Source organism: Centropristis striata, chromosome 24 (assembly GCF_030273125.1).
Source record: "Centropristis striata isolate RG_2023a ecotype Rhode Island chromosome 24, C.striata_1.0, whole genome shotgun sequence".
In the NCBI taxonomy this organism is placed as follows: Eukaryota; Metazoa; Chordata; class Actinopteri; order Perciformes; family Serranidae; genus Centropristis; species Centropristis striata.
Window position 1 is genome coordinate 17362719 of NC_081540.1, and position 20273 is coordinate 17382991.

The 20273-nt window shown below is 39.4% G+C and overlaps 1 protein-coding gene across 1 annotated transcript; it reads right to left on the reverse strand.

Moving 5' to 3' along the window:
• Positions 1-285: 285 nt before the first annotated feature.
• On the reverse strand, positions 286-19731 carry LOC131962600 (adhesion G-protein coupled receptor G7-like). The gene is made up of 15 exons (XM_059327546.1): positions 19719-19731; positions 15509-15613; positions 15312-15421; positions 14695-14835; positions 14521-14609; positions 14280-14428; positions 8132-8239; positions 7782-7969; positions 6872-7024; positions 6671-6783; positions 4437-4807; positions 3688-3769; positions 3362-3520; positions 1991-2147; positions 286-1715 (listed from the first exon to the last, which is right to left on the reverse strand). The coding sequence occupies exons 1-15, from the start codon at positions 19729-19731 to the stop codon at positions 1485-1487; spliced, it is 2169 nt and encodes a 722-aa protein (XP_059183529.1). The 3' UTR covers positions 286-1484.
• Between the last annotated feature and the right edge of the window lie 542 nt (positions 19732-20273).

The window sequence follows — 20273 nt, forward strand, 5'->3', positions numbered from 1 at the left end:
GAGGATGAGGACAGTCATTGACCATGTTCTTGTTCATAGACTGGCATTAAGAGAAGCAGGACTTAGAGTGCAACCCAATTTGAGCAGATTTTCTGTGTCCACCATAGTAAGGACATTCAGAGAAGAGAACAGGTACAGTATACTACTGTAATTTTGTAATTACAAATTCACTGTACTACACTACATGCAGCTGTTTTAATAGACGTGTATATATATATATATATATATATATATATATATATATATATATATATATATATATATATATATATATATTGCAAATCTTAAAAGCCTGTAACAGAAATATTAATTTGGAAATCAAAAAATTTTCCAGAAACCAGGAGTGGTCAATTCATTTTCCCAAGGGGCCACATGACCAATTCCACGAAGGTTGCGGGGGCCGGACCAAAACTCTGAACTAAATTCTGCTCAATATTAATTTAATCTCTTTATAAAATACAGTAAAACATCTGGTTTTGAGCTGCTACTGATAACATATGCAGAATAGAATACATGTTATGATAAGACTGTTAATGTGGAGGAAATCAAATATAGGAGTAAAAAATAGTAAATACTCCAATCACTATATCACTTTTCCATTTATTTTAAACACAACTGTAAATGACCAAGGCAAGGCAAGGTTCCTATTGGTGTTTTTGTATTATATAGCTTGTTTTTCATGTTTGTATATTTTCTAGTTGTTTTACAATGTTGTGATGCTTTTATTTGAAAAAGGTGCCGTCCAGGGTGAAACGGGTGCTTTAATTTTGAAAGGTAGTGACAGGAAATAACAGGTGGAACGGTAAAATATAAAACGAACGGTAAATAGTAACCAGTGTGTCGTAATTCATAAAGTTGATATAAAGTATGAAAAAGGCTTCTATAGTGGCTGGCTGACAGGGAACAAGGTTTGTTCAAGTTTATTTTCTTCTGTCATTTGTATTATATGGCTATATTTGTTGTCTTAACTAATAGTAAAAGTGCTTGTTTGCTCAAGTGCTATTGTTTGTTATTGTTTTTCCACCTCGTAGCATTTACGGTGGTTTCACAAGGTGACCAAGGAATGTCTTATTTTTATTTTCATGGAGCTACGATTATCATAAATAATATAAATCTTGTGAACCATCAGTTAAAGAGTCAGCCAGGAATGCTACTAAACATTCATTCAAACCACAAAAACAATATAGAGCATGTATGTTATGCAGCAAACCAGTAATTTATTAACTTTATGCAAAAAGCAACACATGTTTTAAGGTACCTAACATCAGGCATATATACGTAAACCGCCTTCAAAATAAAAGCACTGCGGACAAGGACAGCCAACGGGCCGGATGTGGCCCGCAGTCCGCCCAATGCCCTGGTCTGTCTTAAATGTTCATATTATTAACAGAAAAGCTAAATACTATTTGATCATTTAAAGGTTTTAGCACTTTTTAAACATATTAATCATTAAATTTAAATCCTTTTTCTGTTGTCTTTTTCTTTCAGACCGTTGAAGGTTTGGTTCCATTAGATTCTGGGACATGTGGTTCTTTTTCAGTGGTCGTCAGAAGATCTCTGTAGAAATCGGAACTAGTCCTCTCCCAGTTCCTCTGCAGCCAGTATACTGTTTCTCTGAGATGGAGGTTGACAGATGACAAGTACTGAAGGGATGTGGACACGGAGGCTCTGAAGGACGCCGTCCTGGCTGTGAAGAGGACAAATATCTGCAACCCCTGAAAACACATGCAGAAGATGAAGGTTTGTTTCTGGTTTTCACCATATTCTTCATTCACGATTAAAAAAAAAAAAAAAAAAAGGATCAATCAATCGTCTGAGGAATATTACATTATTCTCGACTTTCATGATTTTGCACTTGAAAATGTTTGACTTTTTCCATTATATACATTGAACAACAATGGATTTTTAATGTTAAATGATGCATGAAAACTTGGAACCAAGAAATTTTATACTTCATGTAAAAATAGATATAGAATATAAACGAGCACACCTGTGTGGTCGTACAGACGCAGAAAAGGATGCTGAAGACCAGGTGGGCGGAGCCTTTAGTGACGAGCACCAGGTAGCCCAGAGTCCAGGACAGACCCAGTAACACGGCCAGAGAAAAACTGGTGAAAAACTTCTTCCACAAAGAGCAAAATTTGGTGCTGCAGCGTGAAAAGAGATAAAAACATGTAACATGTAAGCTGACAACACACTGCAGTTGCTGTCAGAGATTTCTCCAGATATTCCAACCTTATTCAAAAAAATATTACATTATTTTCGAAATATTACATGTAATTTGTTCAATGTGAATGCTTTTTCACACAAAATTTTACGTCTTATTTACTCAAATGTTATTATCTAAATATTGCTTTTTACTCCAAACAGTACACCCTTCTTCATTAAAAATATTACAACTTTTATCTTAAAATATTTCATTCTAAAAAAAAAAAGAAATGTTATTCTTAAAATATTGCTTTTTTCTTTTCTTTTCACATTCACATTCCCTTGTGTGACAGATGCAAAATGTATTATGTATTATGTAAATGTAAATGTATTATGTGCAATCTTAAATTAGAAAAAAATCAGGTTTACTGTTAATGGTGCTCTACAGAACTTTCACAAGACATGGGATGACTTTATTGGATTTGTAAAGCAACTTGATGGGCTTCAATTAGAGTTATTGATCCATTATTTCTGGTTGAGGACGACTGACTCTATGCGCAACTAGACCTTAACCCCCTGTGCCCCTCCCTCATCCCAACCCCACCCTTCCCTCTTATGTTGTCCCTTTCTGTCTGTTTGTGTCTTGTCTTCCTCTTATTCCATTTTTTAAATTATTATTATTATGTATTTTTTCATTTTTCTATTTTTTTATTTTTTATAATTTTCTCTTATATGGTTATCTTCATTCATTTTTTTGTTTTTTTTATATTTGTTTTGTTTTTGTATATTTTGACTATAACTTTGGTGTTTTTATTTATTTTGTACTTGCCTAGTCTATGGATGTATTGGATAAACTGATGTGTGCTCTGACAGCTGATATTATTATGCATCCAAGGAAAATCCAATAAAAATAATTTTGAAAGAAAGAAAATATTGCTTTTTTACTTTAATTATTACTATTTAGAAATATTACATTTTATTTCACTAAAGATTTTATTAAAATATTTCTAAATATATTATGAATATTATTAATTCTCCCTACTTCTAAGTTATTGTCAAAATACTACTATTTTCTCCGGAAAAAGTTTTCCTCAAAATATTACACTATATCATTCTTGAAATCCCAACTCTCTTCCAACAGGTGAAAAAACATATTTTTTCCACTGTTTTGTGACATTGATGTTGGTCAAAAGTCTTTCGATAAAGTCGTTACCTGTTGAGGGCCGGGTTGGTCCTGCAAATAGTCAGCGATGTCAGAACCAACAGAACCACGTTGGAGATCAGAATCACAGCGAGTGGAAGGAGGAAACCCCAAAACATCGGCTTCCCAAAGTCAAACTGTTTGTTCTTATCCAGAGCTGCGAGCCAGCAACTAGAAGGTGAACATAAATTACTACATTTAATAGTTATCTTAATAACAGAAAATTATTAAAATCTAGATTTTCCAAACAATCCAACTGTAGTTTAAGAAACATTTACACATATCACATCAGAAATGAAAATAAATAATCAAATTAATAATAATAGTAATGGACCCACAATTCCTCCCGTCTGTATCTGAGCGGGTCGTCCATGCTGTAGGAGATGCCCAGTGTGGATGCCATGGCGATGGCTGGGACTCCTGACAGGAAAAACAGTTTAATATTATTATTTTATTTATTTTATTTAACATTTCTTCAGGAAACAACCAAAACATATGTATTTATATATATATATATATATATATATATATATATATATATATATATATTTTTTTTTTTTTTTTTTTTTTTTCAGATTAAAAAAAAATATATATTATTTTTATTATTAGGGCCATGGGGAAATCGCACCGAGCACTGGTCCCATACAGCAATACCTGTAGGGACTAGTGCTCGGGGCGAAGCACTACTGTTATACTGTGGATTTTTTCTTCTTCTTCTTCCTCTTCCAGACGCAATTTCGTCCCGCTACTAGTCCTACAACTCAAAGAGTTGCAGGACAAATTATACATCAAAACGTGCGGTTTGATTTCGGAAAAAACTGCCCAAAATGTTGCATTGAAATGAATGGGACAGCCGAAAGACAATGAGCGAAAAAGAACAATAATCTTATATACATCTTATTATACAACATATTTTTATTCACACAGTATTATTCTATTATTTTTTTCTTGTTATCATTACAGTGGACAGTTTATTATTACATCAGTTATTGTTTTTATTATTATTATAAATATTGTTACTACTATTATCATTATTATCATAATTTTTATGATTACTGTTGCCTTGAGGAGTAGCAGAAAGCCGTACCCCATCCCACAGTGACACTGAGGGGAGTCCAGTATGGAGGCAGATTTCCTGGACTGGATGTATCCGACTGCGTCCGGACCATCAGCACCAGCTGCATGCCGTACAGGAAGTTCCACAAGAACGTGGCTAACAGGAAGAAATGAAGCAGAGCCGCCACCGCCGTACACGAGCCACTGTCTGGCTCCACGTGTTCGTCAGAGTCCGGGACCGTGTTGGTCTGAATGTCGACCACCACCGATCCGTTGTTTTCTTTTTTGTTTCCAGCTCCAGAGATGAAGGTGAGGTTGAAGGCCAGCAGGCTGATGCAGATGCTCAGCAGAGCGAGCTTCAAGTTCTTATTCGTCTCACGCTCATGGGACTTTCTCTGAAAGCTGCAGCAGAGACGAGTTAGATATTAAGTTAGTTATTGGAATAATAAAGAATAAGTCTTAAATTCTTAACATCTTAAAAATAAAGTAACATTTGGCTTTGGTTACATTGTGAGACTAAAATTCCTAGAATAAAGTTTTGACCTGTCAAGAAAAAAGTCACAACATTTTGAAAATAAAGACGTAACATTTACAGAATAAAGTCGTAAAAGTTTGCAAATAAACTCGGAACATTTCAAAAATGAATACATAACATTACAATACTACATTTTAGCCTTTTGAGACTGAAGGCGTAATATTTCACAAATGTTGTGATCTGAGCGCAGGTGAATCTTGGGTTCATTTGTGGACTTCAACTGATGTGGACTAAAATGCAGCAGCATTTTATCTACCCCCATTTTGGTTCTATTATTAATAATTCTGATAGCCACCTAACCACACTTTTGAACAAGATCCACACAAGTGTTGCTCAGGTTCATCCTTACATATTTGATATCCTTATGGGAGGGATAGCATTTATGATAATGCCCTTTCTTGCGTCCCTTGCAAGATATAATTTATGCATTAAAAAGGCACCCTAAATTACAAACATTATTAATACAGTTGGCAATTGTTCATAATTGTGCAATATTAAAATCAGCATATATATATATATATTTTTTTTTACACAGCAATCTGCTACAGGATAAGATCCATCTGTACTCACAAAAGTACATTGTGGTGTAAATGTATTTATTTATAAATTTAGGAAAGCAATTAGAGAGATTTGTGTATTGGTATTTACCAAACTTTAAACCATTCCTTGTGCTAAGTTAACCACTTGCTGTTGATAACTACCTAAGTCAAAACCTACTCTGTAAAAGTTAAGAAGTTTGGTTCAGCATTTGAATACAGGTTATTCAATGTAACCTTTTCAGAAATTTGCTGTTAATTAGGTGCTCCCGTTTCCTTTTTTTGAGTAAGACACATCTTGACTCATACCTAAGCCCTTACGAACCCATCAGCAACTACATAAACCAGACTCTCCATGCACGCCTCACCTCAAGACCCCCTGTTCATCTCTGAAACAGGCGAAGTTGCCACTCGATTCTGGTTCCACCGCCAATTCCGCGAGGTCCTAACCAGGTCCGGAATTTCCCCCCAACACTATTCGGGGCATTCTTTTCGCGTTGGAGCCGCCTCCTCTGCCTCCAGGCAAGGAATCCCCGACCATACAATTAAGATCCTCGGCCACTGGTCTTCTCCCGCCTACCTCAATTACATCCGCCAAGACCTGTCCGACATCAGAAACGCACATACGCGCCTGTCGGCTTGAGGCACTCTTTGGGGGCTATTCCCGGGCCAAGGCTCGCCAGAGGCGGCTCCACTCCCCCACCCGGATGGGATTCCCCCAGTTCCCTAAGCACCAAACTCTCAGAGTACCACTCTCCGATCCGCAACCACCCCCTTCATCCCTCCCTTCCCCACCCCCTCATCCCCACGACCCCTCTCCCCATCCTATACCCCATCACTTCCATCATCCCCACGACCCTCATCCCCCATCCCCTCGATCCTTCCCCACCTTTCCCTCCATCCTCAGCCTCTTCATCTCCCATTCCATCCAATCCCTCTACCCTCAGTCAGAGAGAGCCCATCTCCTCTCCACAATAAACAGTTCCAAATTCATACATCTGTTGGTGTGGTCCTCGTTAGTGAACGCCCTTTTATTAACATATTTGACGCCCCTTGCAAGGTATCATTTATTCATTAAATAGGCATCCTAAATTCCTAACATGAATAAAGTTGCAACACTAAGAAGATTCTCATAATTTGAGGATAAAGTCTTACCATTTGAGATAAACAACATGTTTGATACAAAAGTCTTACTTGTCTTTAAGGTGGTGAATTATCGTAACAACCAAACCCAGGACAGAAAAAGAAAGTCCAACAATAGAAAACACATCCAGGGCGTCTGGATACTCATAGTTCTCTCTGAAAGACTGAAACACAAACACAATGGAGTTCTCACAAACCTTCCTGCTGACTTTGTCTAACAAAACCTGAGTCTGATGATAAACGTTGATTTACCCAGAGAGCAGCGAAGTTGGTGGTGTGGTTGCAGAAACATCTGAGGAGTCCGTCTGAAGCGTCTCCTTTGGAGCAGCCGGCGGTGCTCCAGTCCTGCAGACTGTAGTCCCAGAAAACACAAGCAAAGTTGTACAGAGCTGTCCCGTCCAGAACCTGAAACAGACACAACGTCTATCAAGTTTTATTCTAAGAACAGCTGAAACATTAGTCAATAAATCAATACTATTTTGATAAATAAACCTTGAATTGTAAAAAAAAAAATTACTAACAAATTGAATAAACTCCTTCTTTTCAATGTGAATATTGTCTTGTTTTCTTAGCTTGAAGATGTGAACTTCAGCTTTCAGAAATTGTGATGGACACTTTGTAGACCAAAGAAATAATCAAGTGAATAAAATAATAATAATAATATAAAGTTATTTATTTTATATTTTAGCAGCTTCAATTTAAACAAATAAATTCAGAAATAATTCAGAAAATGAGTACAGATGGAATAAAGACATAACATTTCCAGAATAAGATCATTGGTAACGCTTTATATTAAGGTCCTTGTAATAACCATTAATTAACAAGTAATAAGGCCCCTGTAAGTCCTTACAAGATGCTTATTGTGTGTTTATAAGCTTATATAAGTGTTAATAATGGCATTACAAACACCCATGACCCACCCATTGTCTTTGCCATGCCTTTATTAATCTTATTTTGTTTGCTTATTGATATTAAAATATACTTTATTGCTCATCTATTATAAGTTAACTATAAGTTAACTATGCTTTTTGCAACTACCGGATCTAAAGCGAGAACAATGCCTTATTACTTGTTAAGTAATGGTTATTAAGGACCTTATTATAAAGCGTTACCAGATCATTAGATCGGAGCATTAAAAAGTAGTGAGCAGAAGTATTCTCACCCTTGGTCTGAACTGCATCTCCACATGTTGTGGCACTGTACGACGCTCCTGACCTCTGAAGGTGGCAGACAGAACCCTGACAGTGACCCGCCTCCGACTATAGCGCCTCGACCTGAAGAAACGGTCGTTCTGGTAGAGGACGAAACCCAGCGAGACGTTTTCTGGCTGCTGATTAACACCAACGGCTGCTGTTTTACAAGACAAACAAAAACTTTTGTTGCAATTGCAGAAAACTCAATCAAACTGATTTTGGTTTCTTCATTTGGAGTTTTTAATTAATATCTCTATTAGTTTAACATTTGTCGAAAGTTGTAGAAAGAAGAAATCTATCTAGTGTTTATAAGTCTCACCTGGTGGGAATCGAACGTATATCAGAGCATCAGAAATCCCATTTTCCATGATTGTCGATGTGTTGGTGTTCAGCACAATGCGGTCGGCGATAAAGCTGCCGGATGTCCCTGAACACACCAATAAACAGAGTTATCAGTGATGATCATGAAAAATGTATGAATACATTCATTTACTTACCATAAATGTTGATGTTCTGGTCTTATTTTTGTTTCTATCAGGCTTCTGTAGGCTGTCGACTTCAAGATAATGCTGCATCTTGTGAGTCCCACAAAAAACCTCCATAAGACTATTTTATGTTTTTTATTTTTTTCTATTTTAACCCTTTAAATGTCAGTTTGTTTAAAAAATTCACAAATAACAGTTATTTCCTGTAAACCAGCGGTCAGCAACTGGCAGCCTGCGAGCCACATCCGCCCGCCAAAGCTTCCAGTCCGGCCGACAGTGGCTGTATCCCAAAGTTGAATTTAAATATTTAAGTATTTTCAGTTTACACTGAATATTTGTTATCACATAACTTACTAAACTTGTGTTCAAAGTCAAAGAAAAACATCCATAAACAAATGCCAGAATATTTAGCTAAAAGATAGTAAACGTCATCTTGATACACTGCCAGTTAAGTTAATTGATGCCGTCTCAGTCGCTAAAGTTATTGTTAATTCATGTATATGAGTCAGATGATGTACTATGTGCAAATTAAACTCGCTATGCCATTCAGAAAGTTATACATGTGTATTGTTCTGTTATCAAGCTTCTCTCCTGTGGAATCATCTCTCAGTCTCAGTATGGGAGGCAGACACCCTCTTTATTTAACAGTAAACTTAAAACTTTCCTCTTTGACAAAGCCTGTAGTTAGGTCTGAGCTTCTGATGTTTTTGCTAACTTGTCATGTTTTAGCTAAAAATGCTGTGCGAAACCATGCAGAACCAACAAGAGCCTCTTGTTAACAAGCCGAATGACCTTGTTAGCGGCAGTTAGTTACAGTTAGCTCTCTCTCTAGCAGTACAGTGTGTATGTGCTGCTGCTGCAGGAGATGTTCACTTAGCGTTTGTAGTTTGTTTACAACAAGCACCGAGTGTCCGCCGCCATGACCCCGTGGTATTTTATTTTGACAATATACCGGATGTATTATTTTGTGTCTGTGCAAAACTTCCTGCCCTGAACGATCTGCTCTGTGCCAAATTGATGCGCCGTGCTCCGTCGTCCGTCAAAAATAGAAGCTGTTGCGAGGGCTGACAGATGGCCGTGCGACGTAGCACTCACTACGCAGCGGATCTGGAGTCGGTGGAATCTCACATAGTGATCATAATGAGTGCGTAACGGCTCCGCTGAAGGATCTGCAGCCATTACGCATGCAGTGGAATTTAGGGGTTAGTCGTTGGAGAGGGCCGCATGGTGCTTGCAGTGGTGGTGTGTACGGGGGTGTGTCCACTCCCTAGGACTATGGCACAACGGATAGTAACATCTTGTCCTGTGTATTATTGTATGTATTTCCAGAGTACTTGCACTTTTCTTTGCTCTGTCTTTCACAGGGTGTGGAGCTGTGGTCCTGCTCTGGTTCGGCCCCAGATGGGAATGCTTCTCTCCTGGTCCACTCTACACTCACCATCAATAAGCTTATATAAGTGTTAATAATGGCATTACAAACACCCATGACCCACCCATTGTCTTTGCCATGCCTTTATTAATCTTATTTTGTTTGCTTATTGATATTAAAATACTACTACTTTATTGCTCATCTATTATAAGTTAACTATGCTTTTTGCAACTACCGGATCTAAAGCGAGAACCATGCCTTATTACTTGTTAATTAATGGTTATTAATCTCCGCATTCCGTCAACACACACCAGGTCCGTCTCTGTCCAGCTGTTGCGGACAGCGGAGTCCCGAGGACGCACGAGATCTCGCAAATTCACGTATAATCAAGTGATATAACCGGAAGAGATTCAACATCTCCTCATCAATGACTGGAGACAAATCCAGCGACTCCGTCTTAACGATCGCTAACGATCGGCCCCAGATGGGAATGCTCCTCTCCTGGTCCACTCTACACTCACCATCACTACTGGCCAATGGTGGCGCTTCATCACCTGCTGCTGTGCCCCTCCCAGAACTCCTGCTCCTCTCTGTCTCTCTCTCAAACGTCTCTCTCTATCCTCCCTCCCTCTCCCCCTTCAACCTCTATCTACTCTTTTCTACTCTGTTGGTCTGTCCTGTACAACGACATCTATTGCACATCTATCCGTGTTGGGAGATGGATCCCTCCTCTGTCTCTCCCTGAGGTTTCTTCTTCTTTTTCCCGTTAAAAGGGTTTTTGAGGAGTTTTTCCCAGGCCCATGTGAGGGTCTAAGGACAGAGGGTGTCGTACCATGTGCAGTCTGTGATTTGTGATTTTTGGGCTGTATAAATAAAATTGACTTGACTTGACTATTGTGTTAACAGGGAATGACACTCCGCTATAATCGGTTATTGTTATTTATCAATAACTGTTATTGTACTGTACTGTAAAATAAAATTAAAAATCACAGAACACATCTCCATGGTGAGTTGAGCTCTGCTGCTTTTATAAAACTAAGTAGCGACCAAATTCAGCCAGGATCAGTGAAATATTCAAGTTTAATCCACTTTTGGCTTTTACTTGCTTTTACTTCAACCTTAATCCAATCCAATCCAATCCACTTTATTTATATAGCACAATTTTAGCAAACACAAGGTTTCCAAAGTGCTGCACAAACAATAAATACATAACACAATACAAAGAGATGTAGTAAACAATAGATCAGTAAGATGCAATAAATTAAAAATGGGATAAAAATAAATAAAATAAAATATAAAATGTACTGCCCGCACAAAATAAAATATGCATGAATACAATAAAAAATAAAAAAATCATAAAATCAACATAAAATCAACATAAAATCAACACTCTACGTGGTGTTAAAAGCCAACGAGAAGAGGTGGGTTTTAAGAAGAGATTTAAAATGAGACAGTGAGGAGGCCTGTCTGATGTGCAGTGGCAATTCATTCCACAGTTTTGGAGCTGCGATGGCAAAAGCTCGTTCCCCTCTGAGCTTCAGCCTAGCTCTTGGCACTCTCAGGAGAAGCTGGTCAGCTGACCTGAGAGAGCGGGTAGGAGAGTAGGGGTGCAGCAGCTCAGAGAGGTAAGGAGGAGCAAGACCATTTAAAGCTTTAAAAGCAAATAAAATAATTTTAAAATGAATCCTAAAATGAACGGGCAGCCAGTGCAATGAAGCTAAAACAGGTGAAATGTGCTCATACTTTCTTGTGCCAGTTAAAAGACGTGCAGCAGCATTTTGTACCAGTTGAAGGCGGGCAATGGAGGACCCACTAACCCCCATATAAAGTGCGTTACAGTAATCCAGCCGAGTGGTCACGAAGGCATGGATTACTGTCTCAAAGTGCCGTGCTTGCAGGAGTGGTTTTATTTTTGCCAGCTGCCGTAGCTGGAAGAAACTGGACTTCACCACAGCTTTGATCTGGCTGTCAAATTTAAGATTAGCGTCTACTTTAACCCCCAGGTTACTCACAATTGGCTTATGATGTTGTGCCAAAGAACCAAGATCAACCAGGGGGGGTTTTGCAGAAGAGCCACCAAAGACCATGACTTCGGTCTTTTTTTCATTAAAACTCAGGAAGTTTGAGGACATCCAGGCTTTGATGTCATGTAGGCACCTTAGGAGTGAGTCAATACAGTACGAGTCATCTTTTTTGAGGGGGACATAGATTTGACTGTCATCTGCATAACAATGAAAAGAAATTCCATGTTTTCTGAGGATGGACCCAAGTGGCAGTAGATACAGGGAAAAAAGAAGCGGGCCAAGCACAGAGCCCTGCGGGACCCCACATGAGAGAGGAGCAGTGGAGGACACAGAGTCACCAAGGCTGACACAGAAAGTCCGATGTGACAGGTAGGACCTGAACCATTCCAGTGCTGTGCCACTGATGCCCACCCACTGCTCCAAACGAGCCAACAGGATTTCATGGTCCACTGTATCAAAAGCAGCAGACAAATCTAAAAGCACCAGGACAACACAATGACCAGAGTCAGTAGCTAAAAAGATGTTATTAAAAACTCTTAAAAGCGCTGATTCTGTGCTGTGCAATGTTTTAAAACCGGATTGGAAGATCTCAAGAATATTTTTTGCATTTAAAAAGTCCATGAGCTGAGCATAAACTATCTTCTCTAGAATTTTAGAAATGAAAGGCAGTTTAGAGATGGGTCTGAAATTTGCCAAGACAGTAGGATCCAGCCCAGGTTTTTTTAACAGAGGCTGCACCGCAGCATGTTTAAAATTTAAAGGGACTACTCCAGATGACAGACTGCTATTAATTACTGTGAGACAGGATGGGCCAACAGTGGGAAAAACCTCCTTAAACAATCGGGGCGGGACAGTGTCACCCGGCGAACCCGAGGGCTTCAAATGACACACAATCTCCTGCACAAAAGGCAAGGTCACAGGCTCAAAGGTGTCAAAAACAGCAGAGCAGGGTACAAACACTGAAGGATCAGAAGCAGGAGGTGAAATAAGTGCTCTGGTAGAGGCAACCTTATTAGTGAAGTACTGAAGAAAGTTCTCACACAGAGCAGGAGAGGCATCAAATCCAGTAGGTGGTGCATTAAGAGCAGAGTTAATTACTTTAAACAACACACGAGGTTTATGACGGTTCACCATAACAATATCAGCAAAATATTTTCTTTTTGCCTCTCTTACAGTGGATTGGAAATGACGCCAGCAATCCCTCAATATCTGAAAAGACACTTGTAGTTTGTCCTTTTTCCATTTTCGTTCCGCTCTTCGACACTCCTGTCTGGCCATGCGGGTCGTTTCATTTAGCCAAGGCTCTGATTTAGTTCTCTGTTGCCTGGTCTTCAAAGGAGCAGCAGTGTCTATAGCAGTTTGACAGGTGTCCAGGAACCAAGAGTTGAGAGACTCTGTGTCGTCACACACAGACTGAGGAATCATGCAGCTCTGACTGAAGACTGCAGAGAAGTGAGCAGCAGTGAAAGAGTTAATGACTCGACATCTGCGAGCAGCAGCGCGAGGTTTAAAGCATTAAAGCATCTTCTTCCATTTCCACAAATATGTGTCAGAGTGCTGATGCCAAAGACACATCATCTCTGAACTGGTTTTGAAATTGCAGCACTGAATTTAAGCAGGACGTCCAATTACGCACACTTGCACAATAAAGGCTGTTTCATGTGTGCGTTATTACACTGATAGGATTCTGGCCTTGCCTCTGGAGGACCCGACTCCGAAAGGAGGATCCTACCAAGGAAGGATCCTGGACTTTGGGATACAGCCAGTATGACCCCCCAGGACTTCACAATCAAACATTTTTCCGCGGGAACTTGAATGAACCATGTAAAATTGATAACACCACATAAAACTGAAACCACCACATAAAATAGAGCCTACTAGTAAAAACTATTAAACCACACATAAAACCATAAAAAACTTGATGTGGACTCTGGACTTATTCAACCAAATCATGTTATAAAACCTCCAGCAAGACAGAAGATGATATAAAACAACTTGTGGCATTTACACTTTAATGTTGGGGAGTAAAACCTTGTTTTGAGAATAAAGTATGAAATAAAAATAATTATTCAAAAAGAAGCCCATTTTAAATGCATATAGCACCTCCCACTAGGCTAAATATTTTCATTAAAAAATACAGTTATGACAGATTATCCCCCGATACAGCATCGACAGCTTTCTAATAGCATATCTAATAGATCAATAAAGAAGGTCCACGTCAAGAGGATGGCCTAAGTGAACGAGTCAAACAGAGCTTTTGATCCAAGATACCGAAACTGAAAGTTGCCTAAATTTCTTCATATAATTTACTGTAATTTAACATTCAAGACCACTCTCAAAATTAACAGATTCAACTTCCATTTTATGCTTAATATTTGTAATTAAAGTACTTTACTTTTTCATGGCGTTTGCACTTTAAATAGACAAAAACAAAAACAAGAAAAAACCTATAAAGAAATACACTAAATCTCTGGAAAATGGATCAATATTTGTACAGTGTATTACCCTGACTAATTAAACCACCTCAGAGTTGTTGACCGTCAGTTAAAATATTTCCTGTCTGAGGGGCAGTGATCATGTGACTCTGACCTGAGAGCGAGGTGAACTGGACTCCCAGAGTGTCTGCAGCAGCGATTTGTGTCGACTGGACCACCAGGTTGGGTTGGACCACCTGAGACTGAGACGTGTTGGAACTGAGGCTGAGGTCCACAGAGAGCTGGTCCAGGGTCTTTGTGAGTCTGTAAGATAGATGATGAATACACAAAAAAAAGATATCAACAACCTGCAGCCTGAGCCCCAAATCAAAGCTGGACTAGAGTTGTTCTTTTACTCCAGTGTAGCGCTGTTTTCCTCGCTGTTGTCTGGCACGCTGGCGTTCAGCAGCTGGCTGACTGTTGCTATGGCAGCCACCCTGACGACCTGCAAACATCAAGTTAGAATCACAGTCAAAATCGTTTGGTCAAAACTCACTGAGTTTCTTCTGCTTCAGTTTTGTTGTTTGTACCTCTGTGGCGTTTGGAGACAGCAGCAGCGTGTTGGTGATCTGAGCTGCTGTTGTGATGTTTTCAGCCGTCAACTCTTCAGGTTTGGACGTCAGAATCTGAGTGCTGCTCGCCAACGTCTCTAAGGCAGCAGGACTCGTCAGCTGAGAGACAAAAACACAATTATTTACTGAACCTGCGGATGTGGACATACGTTTCCACATCACCAAAACTGAATGTCCGGACCACAGACTGTATAAAATAAGTAGCCATGTGCATGAACGGTTCGAAGTTATTCATATGAAAAGTAGACAGAAATGAATGTTTATACCAGAAGAAAGACTGATTATTAATTATTAACAAAAAAATTAGAAAGTTGTATGTTTGATTTTTTAAATCTTTGCCATCATAATGTACATGTGATTTTTTCCAATTGCAACATGGGGGTCCCCATCAGAGGCTAATGCTATATGGGAGTCCTTGGTATGGCAAAGTTTGGGTACCCCAGGTTTGAGTTACCGCTGCTGTTTAGAGGCGGAGGTTACCTCCACTTCTTTGATGCAGTCTGTGGTCTGTGATTTGTTTTTAACACAACAATGAGCCTTTTTATCACTATTTACTGTAAAAGAGTAATTCTCACATTTTGTTGTATGTCACTGAGCGTCTGGTCACACAGATAGACGTGTGGGGGCTCAAAACTCGGTGGTCCATTCTTGGTGGAACATCTGGTTGAAGCTCGGGGTTTACCAGCTGGATGGAAATGAAGGTAGTTAAAGCAGCATTATGGTGTATTATGGTGTATCTGATGGATAGACTGAGGTGGATGGAGAAACTTACCACCACTCGTTCCTACTTTACAGAGTTCGTCTGAATATGCAAACCAGCCAATGGGTGTGAGTGGGAAAATGTATCCAGCCAACTGTTTGCGGGGGCAGAAATTTTCTGCGTAGACAAGGTTAATAAATGACAGCTGAAGGTTTGGACTAGGTCAGTTATTTGCAATAGGATGGGAACATCAACATCAAATAATAATGTGTGGCTAAACAAGAAGCCTGAAGACATGTTCAGTTTTGAGCCTTGCCTCCCCTGGTCATTAAACCCCAAAATGATAATGTGATAGCTTGATGCTAATTTCACCAGAATATGAGGCCCAATGCCTCAAGTATGTTTGCTTAACCCTTGTGTGCCCCTAGGTACATGTTTTTGCACATTTCCATTAAAAATACTCATTAATTTTGCATGTGTTAATGCTAGTGGGACAAGATTTTGTAAGTTTTCAATCAGTCTTTAAAATTTCAACCTTGGATCAAATAATAGCTTCATATTTCACTGTGTAAAAAATTCCATGTAATACCCTTCCAAAATTTTTTTTGCACTATTGACTCCCATTAAATTATACATTTTTGATTCTAGTCTAGTTTTAGCATAAAATTATGTTTAACTACATTTTCAATCTAAGGTGCCTCTGGTGAGCACAGGGGTGTGACCCACACCCCAGGGGCATTCCTCAGGCATAAAATATACACTTTTCCCCATCTTTGGGGTCTTTCTTCATCTTGATCGCTTGTGTGTTGAAAGGCCTTTTCTTTGCAAAGAAAATAAAAACCTTAAAAAACAGAATAACAGGACCGCTGCTGGTGTCCCTAAATACACCGGTGCTCTTGCAATGGGTAAACAGTATTATTTAAGAAATACATGAAAATTTTTAAATTATGATCAGGACTGAAGTTGCTCAAAAGATTTAGTGCATTGAAAGTGAAAAAAATATCAATACATAATATTTTTATAGCACTTTTAAGGGCTATAAGGGTAATACATGAACATTTTCTCAAGGGGTGCACAAGGGTTAAAATAAGGTTTAGAAAATACAGTTTTCTTGTTCAGCTGTTGTAAAACTTGACTTACCAACTGAGCATCTCTCTCCAGTCCATTCATCAGGACAGATACAGACACCACTCACAGGTTTCCCATCATTTTCACAAATCAGAGGAGTGGTAGAAGGGGGGTTACGAGTGGTACTTGTGGTAGTAGGAGTAGTAGAAGTAGTAATAGGAGAGGCAGTAGTATAAGTCGGATCAGCAGTAGTAGTAATAGGATCAGCAGTAGTATAAGTCTGATCAGCAGTAGCAGTAGTAGGATCAGCAATGGTGGTAGTCGCATCAGCAGTAGTAGTAGGATCATCAGTAGTAGTAGTAGGATCAACAGTAGTAGTAGGATCAGCAGTAGTAGTAGGATCAGCAGTAGTAGTAGGATCAACAGTAGTAGTAGGATCTTCAGTAGTAGTAGTAGGATCAACAGTAGTAGTAGGATCAGCAGTAGTAGTAGGATCAGCAGTAGTAGTAGGATCAACAGTAGTAGTAGGATCAGCAGTAGTAGTAGGATCAGCAGTAGTAGGATCAACAGTCGTAGTAGGATCAGCAGTAGTAGTAGTAGTAGAATCAGCAGTATTAGTAGGATCAGCTATCATCATAGTAGTAGGGCCAGTATTAATAGTAGTGCCAGGAGTAAAAGTAGTGCCAGGAGTTGTAGTAGGGCCAGTATTAATAGTAGTGCCAGGAGTAAAAGTAATGCCAGGAGTTATAGAAGTGCCAGGAGTTATAGTAGGGGCAGTTTTAATAGTAGTGCCAGGAGTTATAGTAGAGCCAGTATTAATAGTAGTGCCAGTAGTAAAAGTAGTGCCAGGAGTTATAGTAGTGCCAGGAGTTATAGTATGGGCAGTATTAATAGTAGTGACAGGAGTTATAGTAGAGCCAGTATTAATAGTAGTGCCAGGAGTAAAAGTAGTACCAGGAGTTATAGTTGTGCCAGGAGTTGTAGTGGGGCCAGTATTAATAGTAGCGCCAGGAGTTATAGTAGTGCCAGGAGTTGTAGTGGGGCCAGTATTAATAGTAGTGCCAGGAGTTATAGTAGTGCCAGGAGTTGTAGTGGGGCCAGTATTAATAGTAGTGCCAGGAGTAAAAGTAATGCCAGGAGTTATAGTAGTGCCAGGAGTTGTAGTGGGGCCAGTATTAATAGTAGTGCCAGGAGTTATAGTAGTGCCAGGAGTTGTAATGGGGCCAGTATTAATAGTAGTGCCAGGAGTAAAAGTAATGCCAGGAGTTATAGTAGTGCCAGGAGTTGTAGTGGGGCCAGTATTAATAGTAGTGCCAGGAGTTATAGTAGTGCCAGGAGTTGTAGTGGGGCCAGTATTAATAGTAGTGCCAGGAGTTGTAGTAGGGCCAGTATTAATAGTAGTGCCAGGAGAAAAAGTAATGCCAGGAGTTGTAGGCGGGCCAGTATTAATAGTAGTGCCAGGAGTAAAAGTAGTGCCAGGAGTTATAGTAGGGGCAGTATTAATAGTAGTGCCAGGAGTTATAGTGGAGCCAGTATTAATCGTAGTGCCAGAAGTTGTAGTAGGGCCAGTATTAATAGTAGTGCCAGGAGTTGTAGTAGGGCCAGTATTAATAATAGTGCCAGGAGTTGTAGTAGGGCCAGGAGTTATAGTAGGGGCAGTATTAATAGTAGTGCCAGGAGTTATAGTAGTGTCAGTATTAATAGTAATGCCAGGAGTAAAATTAGTGCCAGGAGTTATAGTAGGGCCAGGAGTTACAGTAGGACCAGTATTAATAGTAGTGCCAGGAGTTATAGTAGGGCCAGTAGTAATAGTAGTGCCAGGAGTTATAGTAGGGCCAGGAGTTACAGTAGGGCCAGTATTAATAGTATTGCCAGGAGTTATAGTAGGGCCAGGAGTAAAAGTAGTGCCAGGAGTAATAGTAGAGGCAGTAGTAGTAGAATCAGCAGTAGTAGTAGTTGTAGTAATAAAAGGAGCAGTAGTAGGAGCAGTAACTGTAGGGGGTAGAGTAGTATCTCCAGGGACACCAGTATGTCCTGGAGTAGTAGTGGCTTTAGTAGAAGTAGTAGTAGTAGTAGCAGTAGTAATCAGAGGGATTACAGCAGTGGTAGTAACAGGGACCACAGTGGTTGTGTCGATGGTATCTGGTGATGCTGCTGTTGTTGTGGTGGACTGAGCTCCAGTTCTACAGGCCAGGTGAAGAGCTGTGAGCATACAAATCAATAAATTCATGTTCAATTGAGTTATTTTACCGTAGTTATCTATAGCAACTAATTGATAGGTGGGATTTTTTAAAAATAGTTTCAGTTTACTATTAAAAAACAACAATGTTATGAATTTCTCAACACTTATTTACTAATATTTCATTTTTTAGTGAATAATTTAAGTCAAGAGTAGAGTTTGTGTGCACTTTTTGGGAGGAGGAAGCCAGAGAACCTGACACAGGGAGAACATGCAGACTCCACACAGAAGAATGAGTCGGGAACCCAGTGTGCAGAAATATTCACATACAAATAACAAATTTAACTGCAGGAGAAAAGTTACATGTTGTCTGAATAAAGTTGGCATATCTATAAATAGGAGACTCGCAGATAACCACCGAACCCATTTTAATTCAAATGGCAAAAGTCAAGACATCCCTTTGAAAATGGGGATTGTTTTTTTTCACTCGCTAAAATGTAGCTGATCTTTTGATCATTTTTTCACCACCTTCCCCACAAGACATAACTGTCACAGTTTCAGCTCTGTCTCCCTGTAATTTTCCACTGAGCCTGCCTCCTCCTCACTCCACCTGTCAGTCACTCCGTCCTCATCAGACAGACTCTCTTCACCTGTTTACCCAGCTGTCCTTGATCACTAACCACACACCTGTGTCTCATCACCTCATTTGACTCTGTATTTAAACCCATTGTGTCCCTTTCCTCAGTGCCAGATTGTTAGTGTACCATGTGTCCTACTCGCCAGTGTTTTCTTAGTGTGCTTTTTGGTTTTGACCCTTGCCTGTTTTTGGACTCTGCCTTTGCCTTATCCCTTTGGATCGTTTGCCTGCCTTGCCTGACTGAGCTCCCGTATACCGAACCTTTGCCTGTGATTAAAGACTGGTTACCTCCTGATTCTGCCTCCCGAGGGCTCCATTTAAGTCCTGAATCTGTGCTCCGTAACAATAACAACATGTTTGGTACCAATAGATTCCCTAAGTCTTTCATATGGCCTGACCTCTGATCCCCATCTTCACTGTGGCATTAATGAAGAAAATTGGGCTAATTGAATCCACAAGAGTCTTCGCTTTCCAGTCAAACCTGATTCATGCAGGTCACAGACTGTTTAGGGACTCCACTATGCTGGAATATTATATTTACTAACACAATTTAACTGCATGTTATCAGCATAAATTGAGTATGTCTGTAAAGAGGAGAATTTACTGACAGAATTATGACATCAGCGATAAACAAACCAAAACAACCCTACAAGCAACAAAAGTTTTCTCACCCAAAGTGAAAATGAACAAAAATTCCATGTTGGTCAGCGGCTGCAGAACAAAGACGTTGGATTAAAGTTGTGTTTGTGAAACGTTATATGAGCTGCAGGAGGAAGTGTTACTGTGGTCATAAAGATCAAAGAGGATAAAACTAAGTGCAGCTCAAAGTTCTTGATCGAAACAAGTCATAAACCATCTGTAAACACCAGTTTGTTAATGAAGTATGATTGCCTGATGATTAAGAAATCTGACCAATAAATAACATTTAATTTCAACATTTAAATCTGAAGCTT

Bases quoted from the DNA above. Each gene is read 5' to 3' on its own strand.
- LOC131962600 (XM_059327546.1), bottom strand. The intron at 14,429-14,520 runs GTAAAAGAACAA...TCTATCTTACAG, and splicing joins GAAAACAGCGCTACACTGGA to ACTCACAAAGACCCTGGACC. The intron at 2,148-3,361 runs GTAACGACTTTA...TTCACGCTGCAG, and splicing joins ACCAACCCGGCCCTCAACAG to CACCAAATTTTGCTCTTTGT.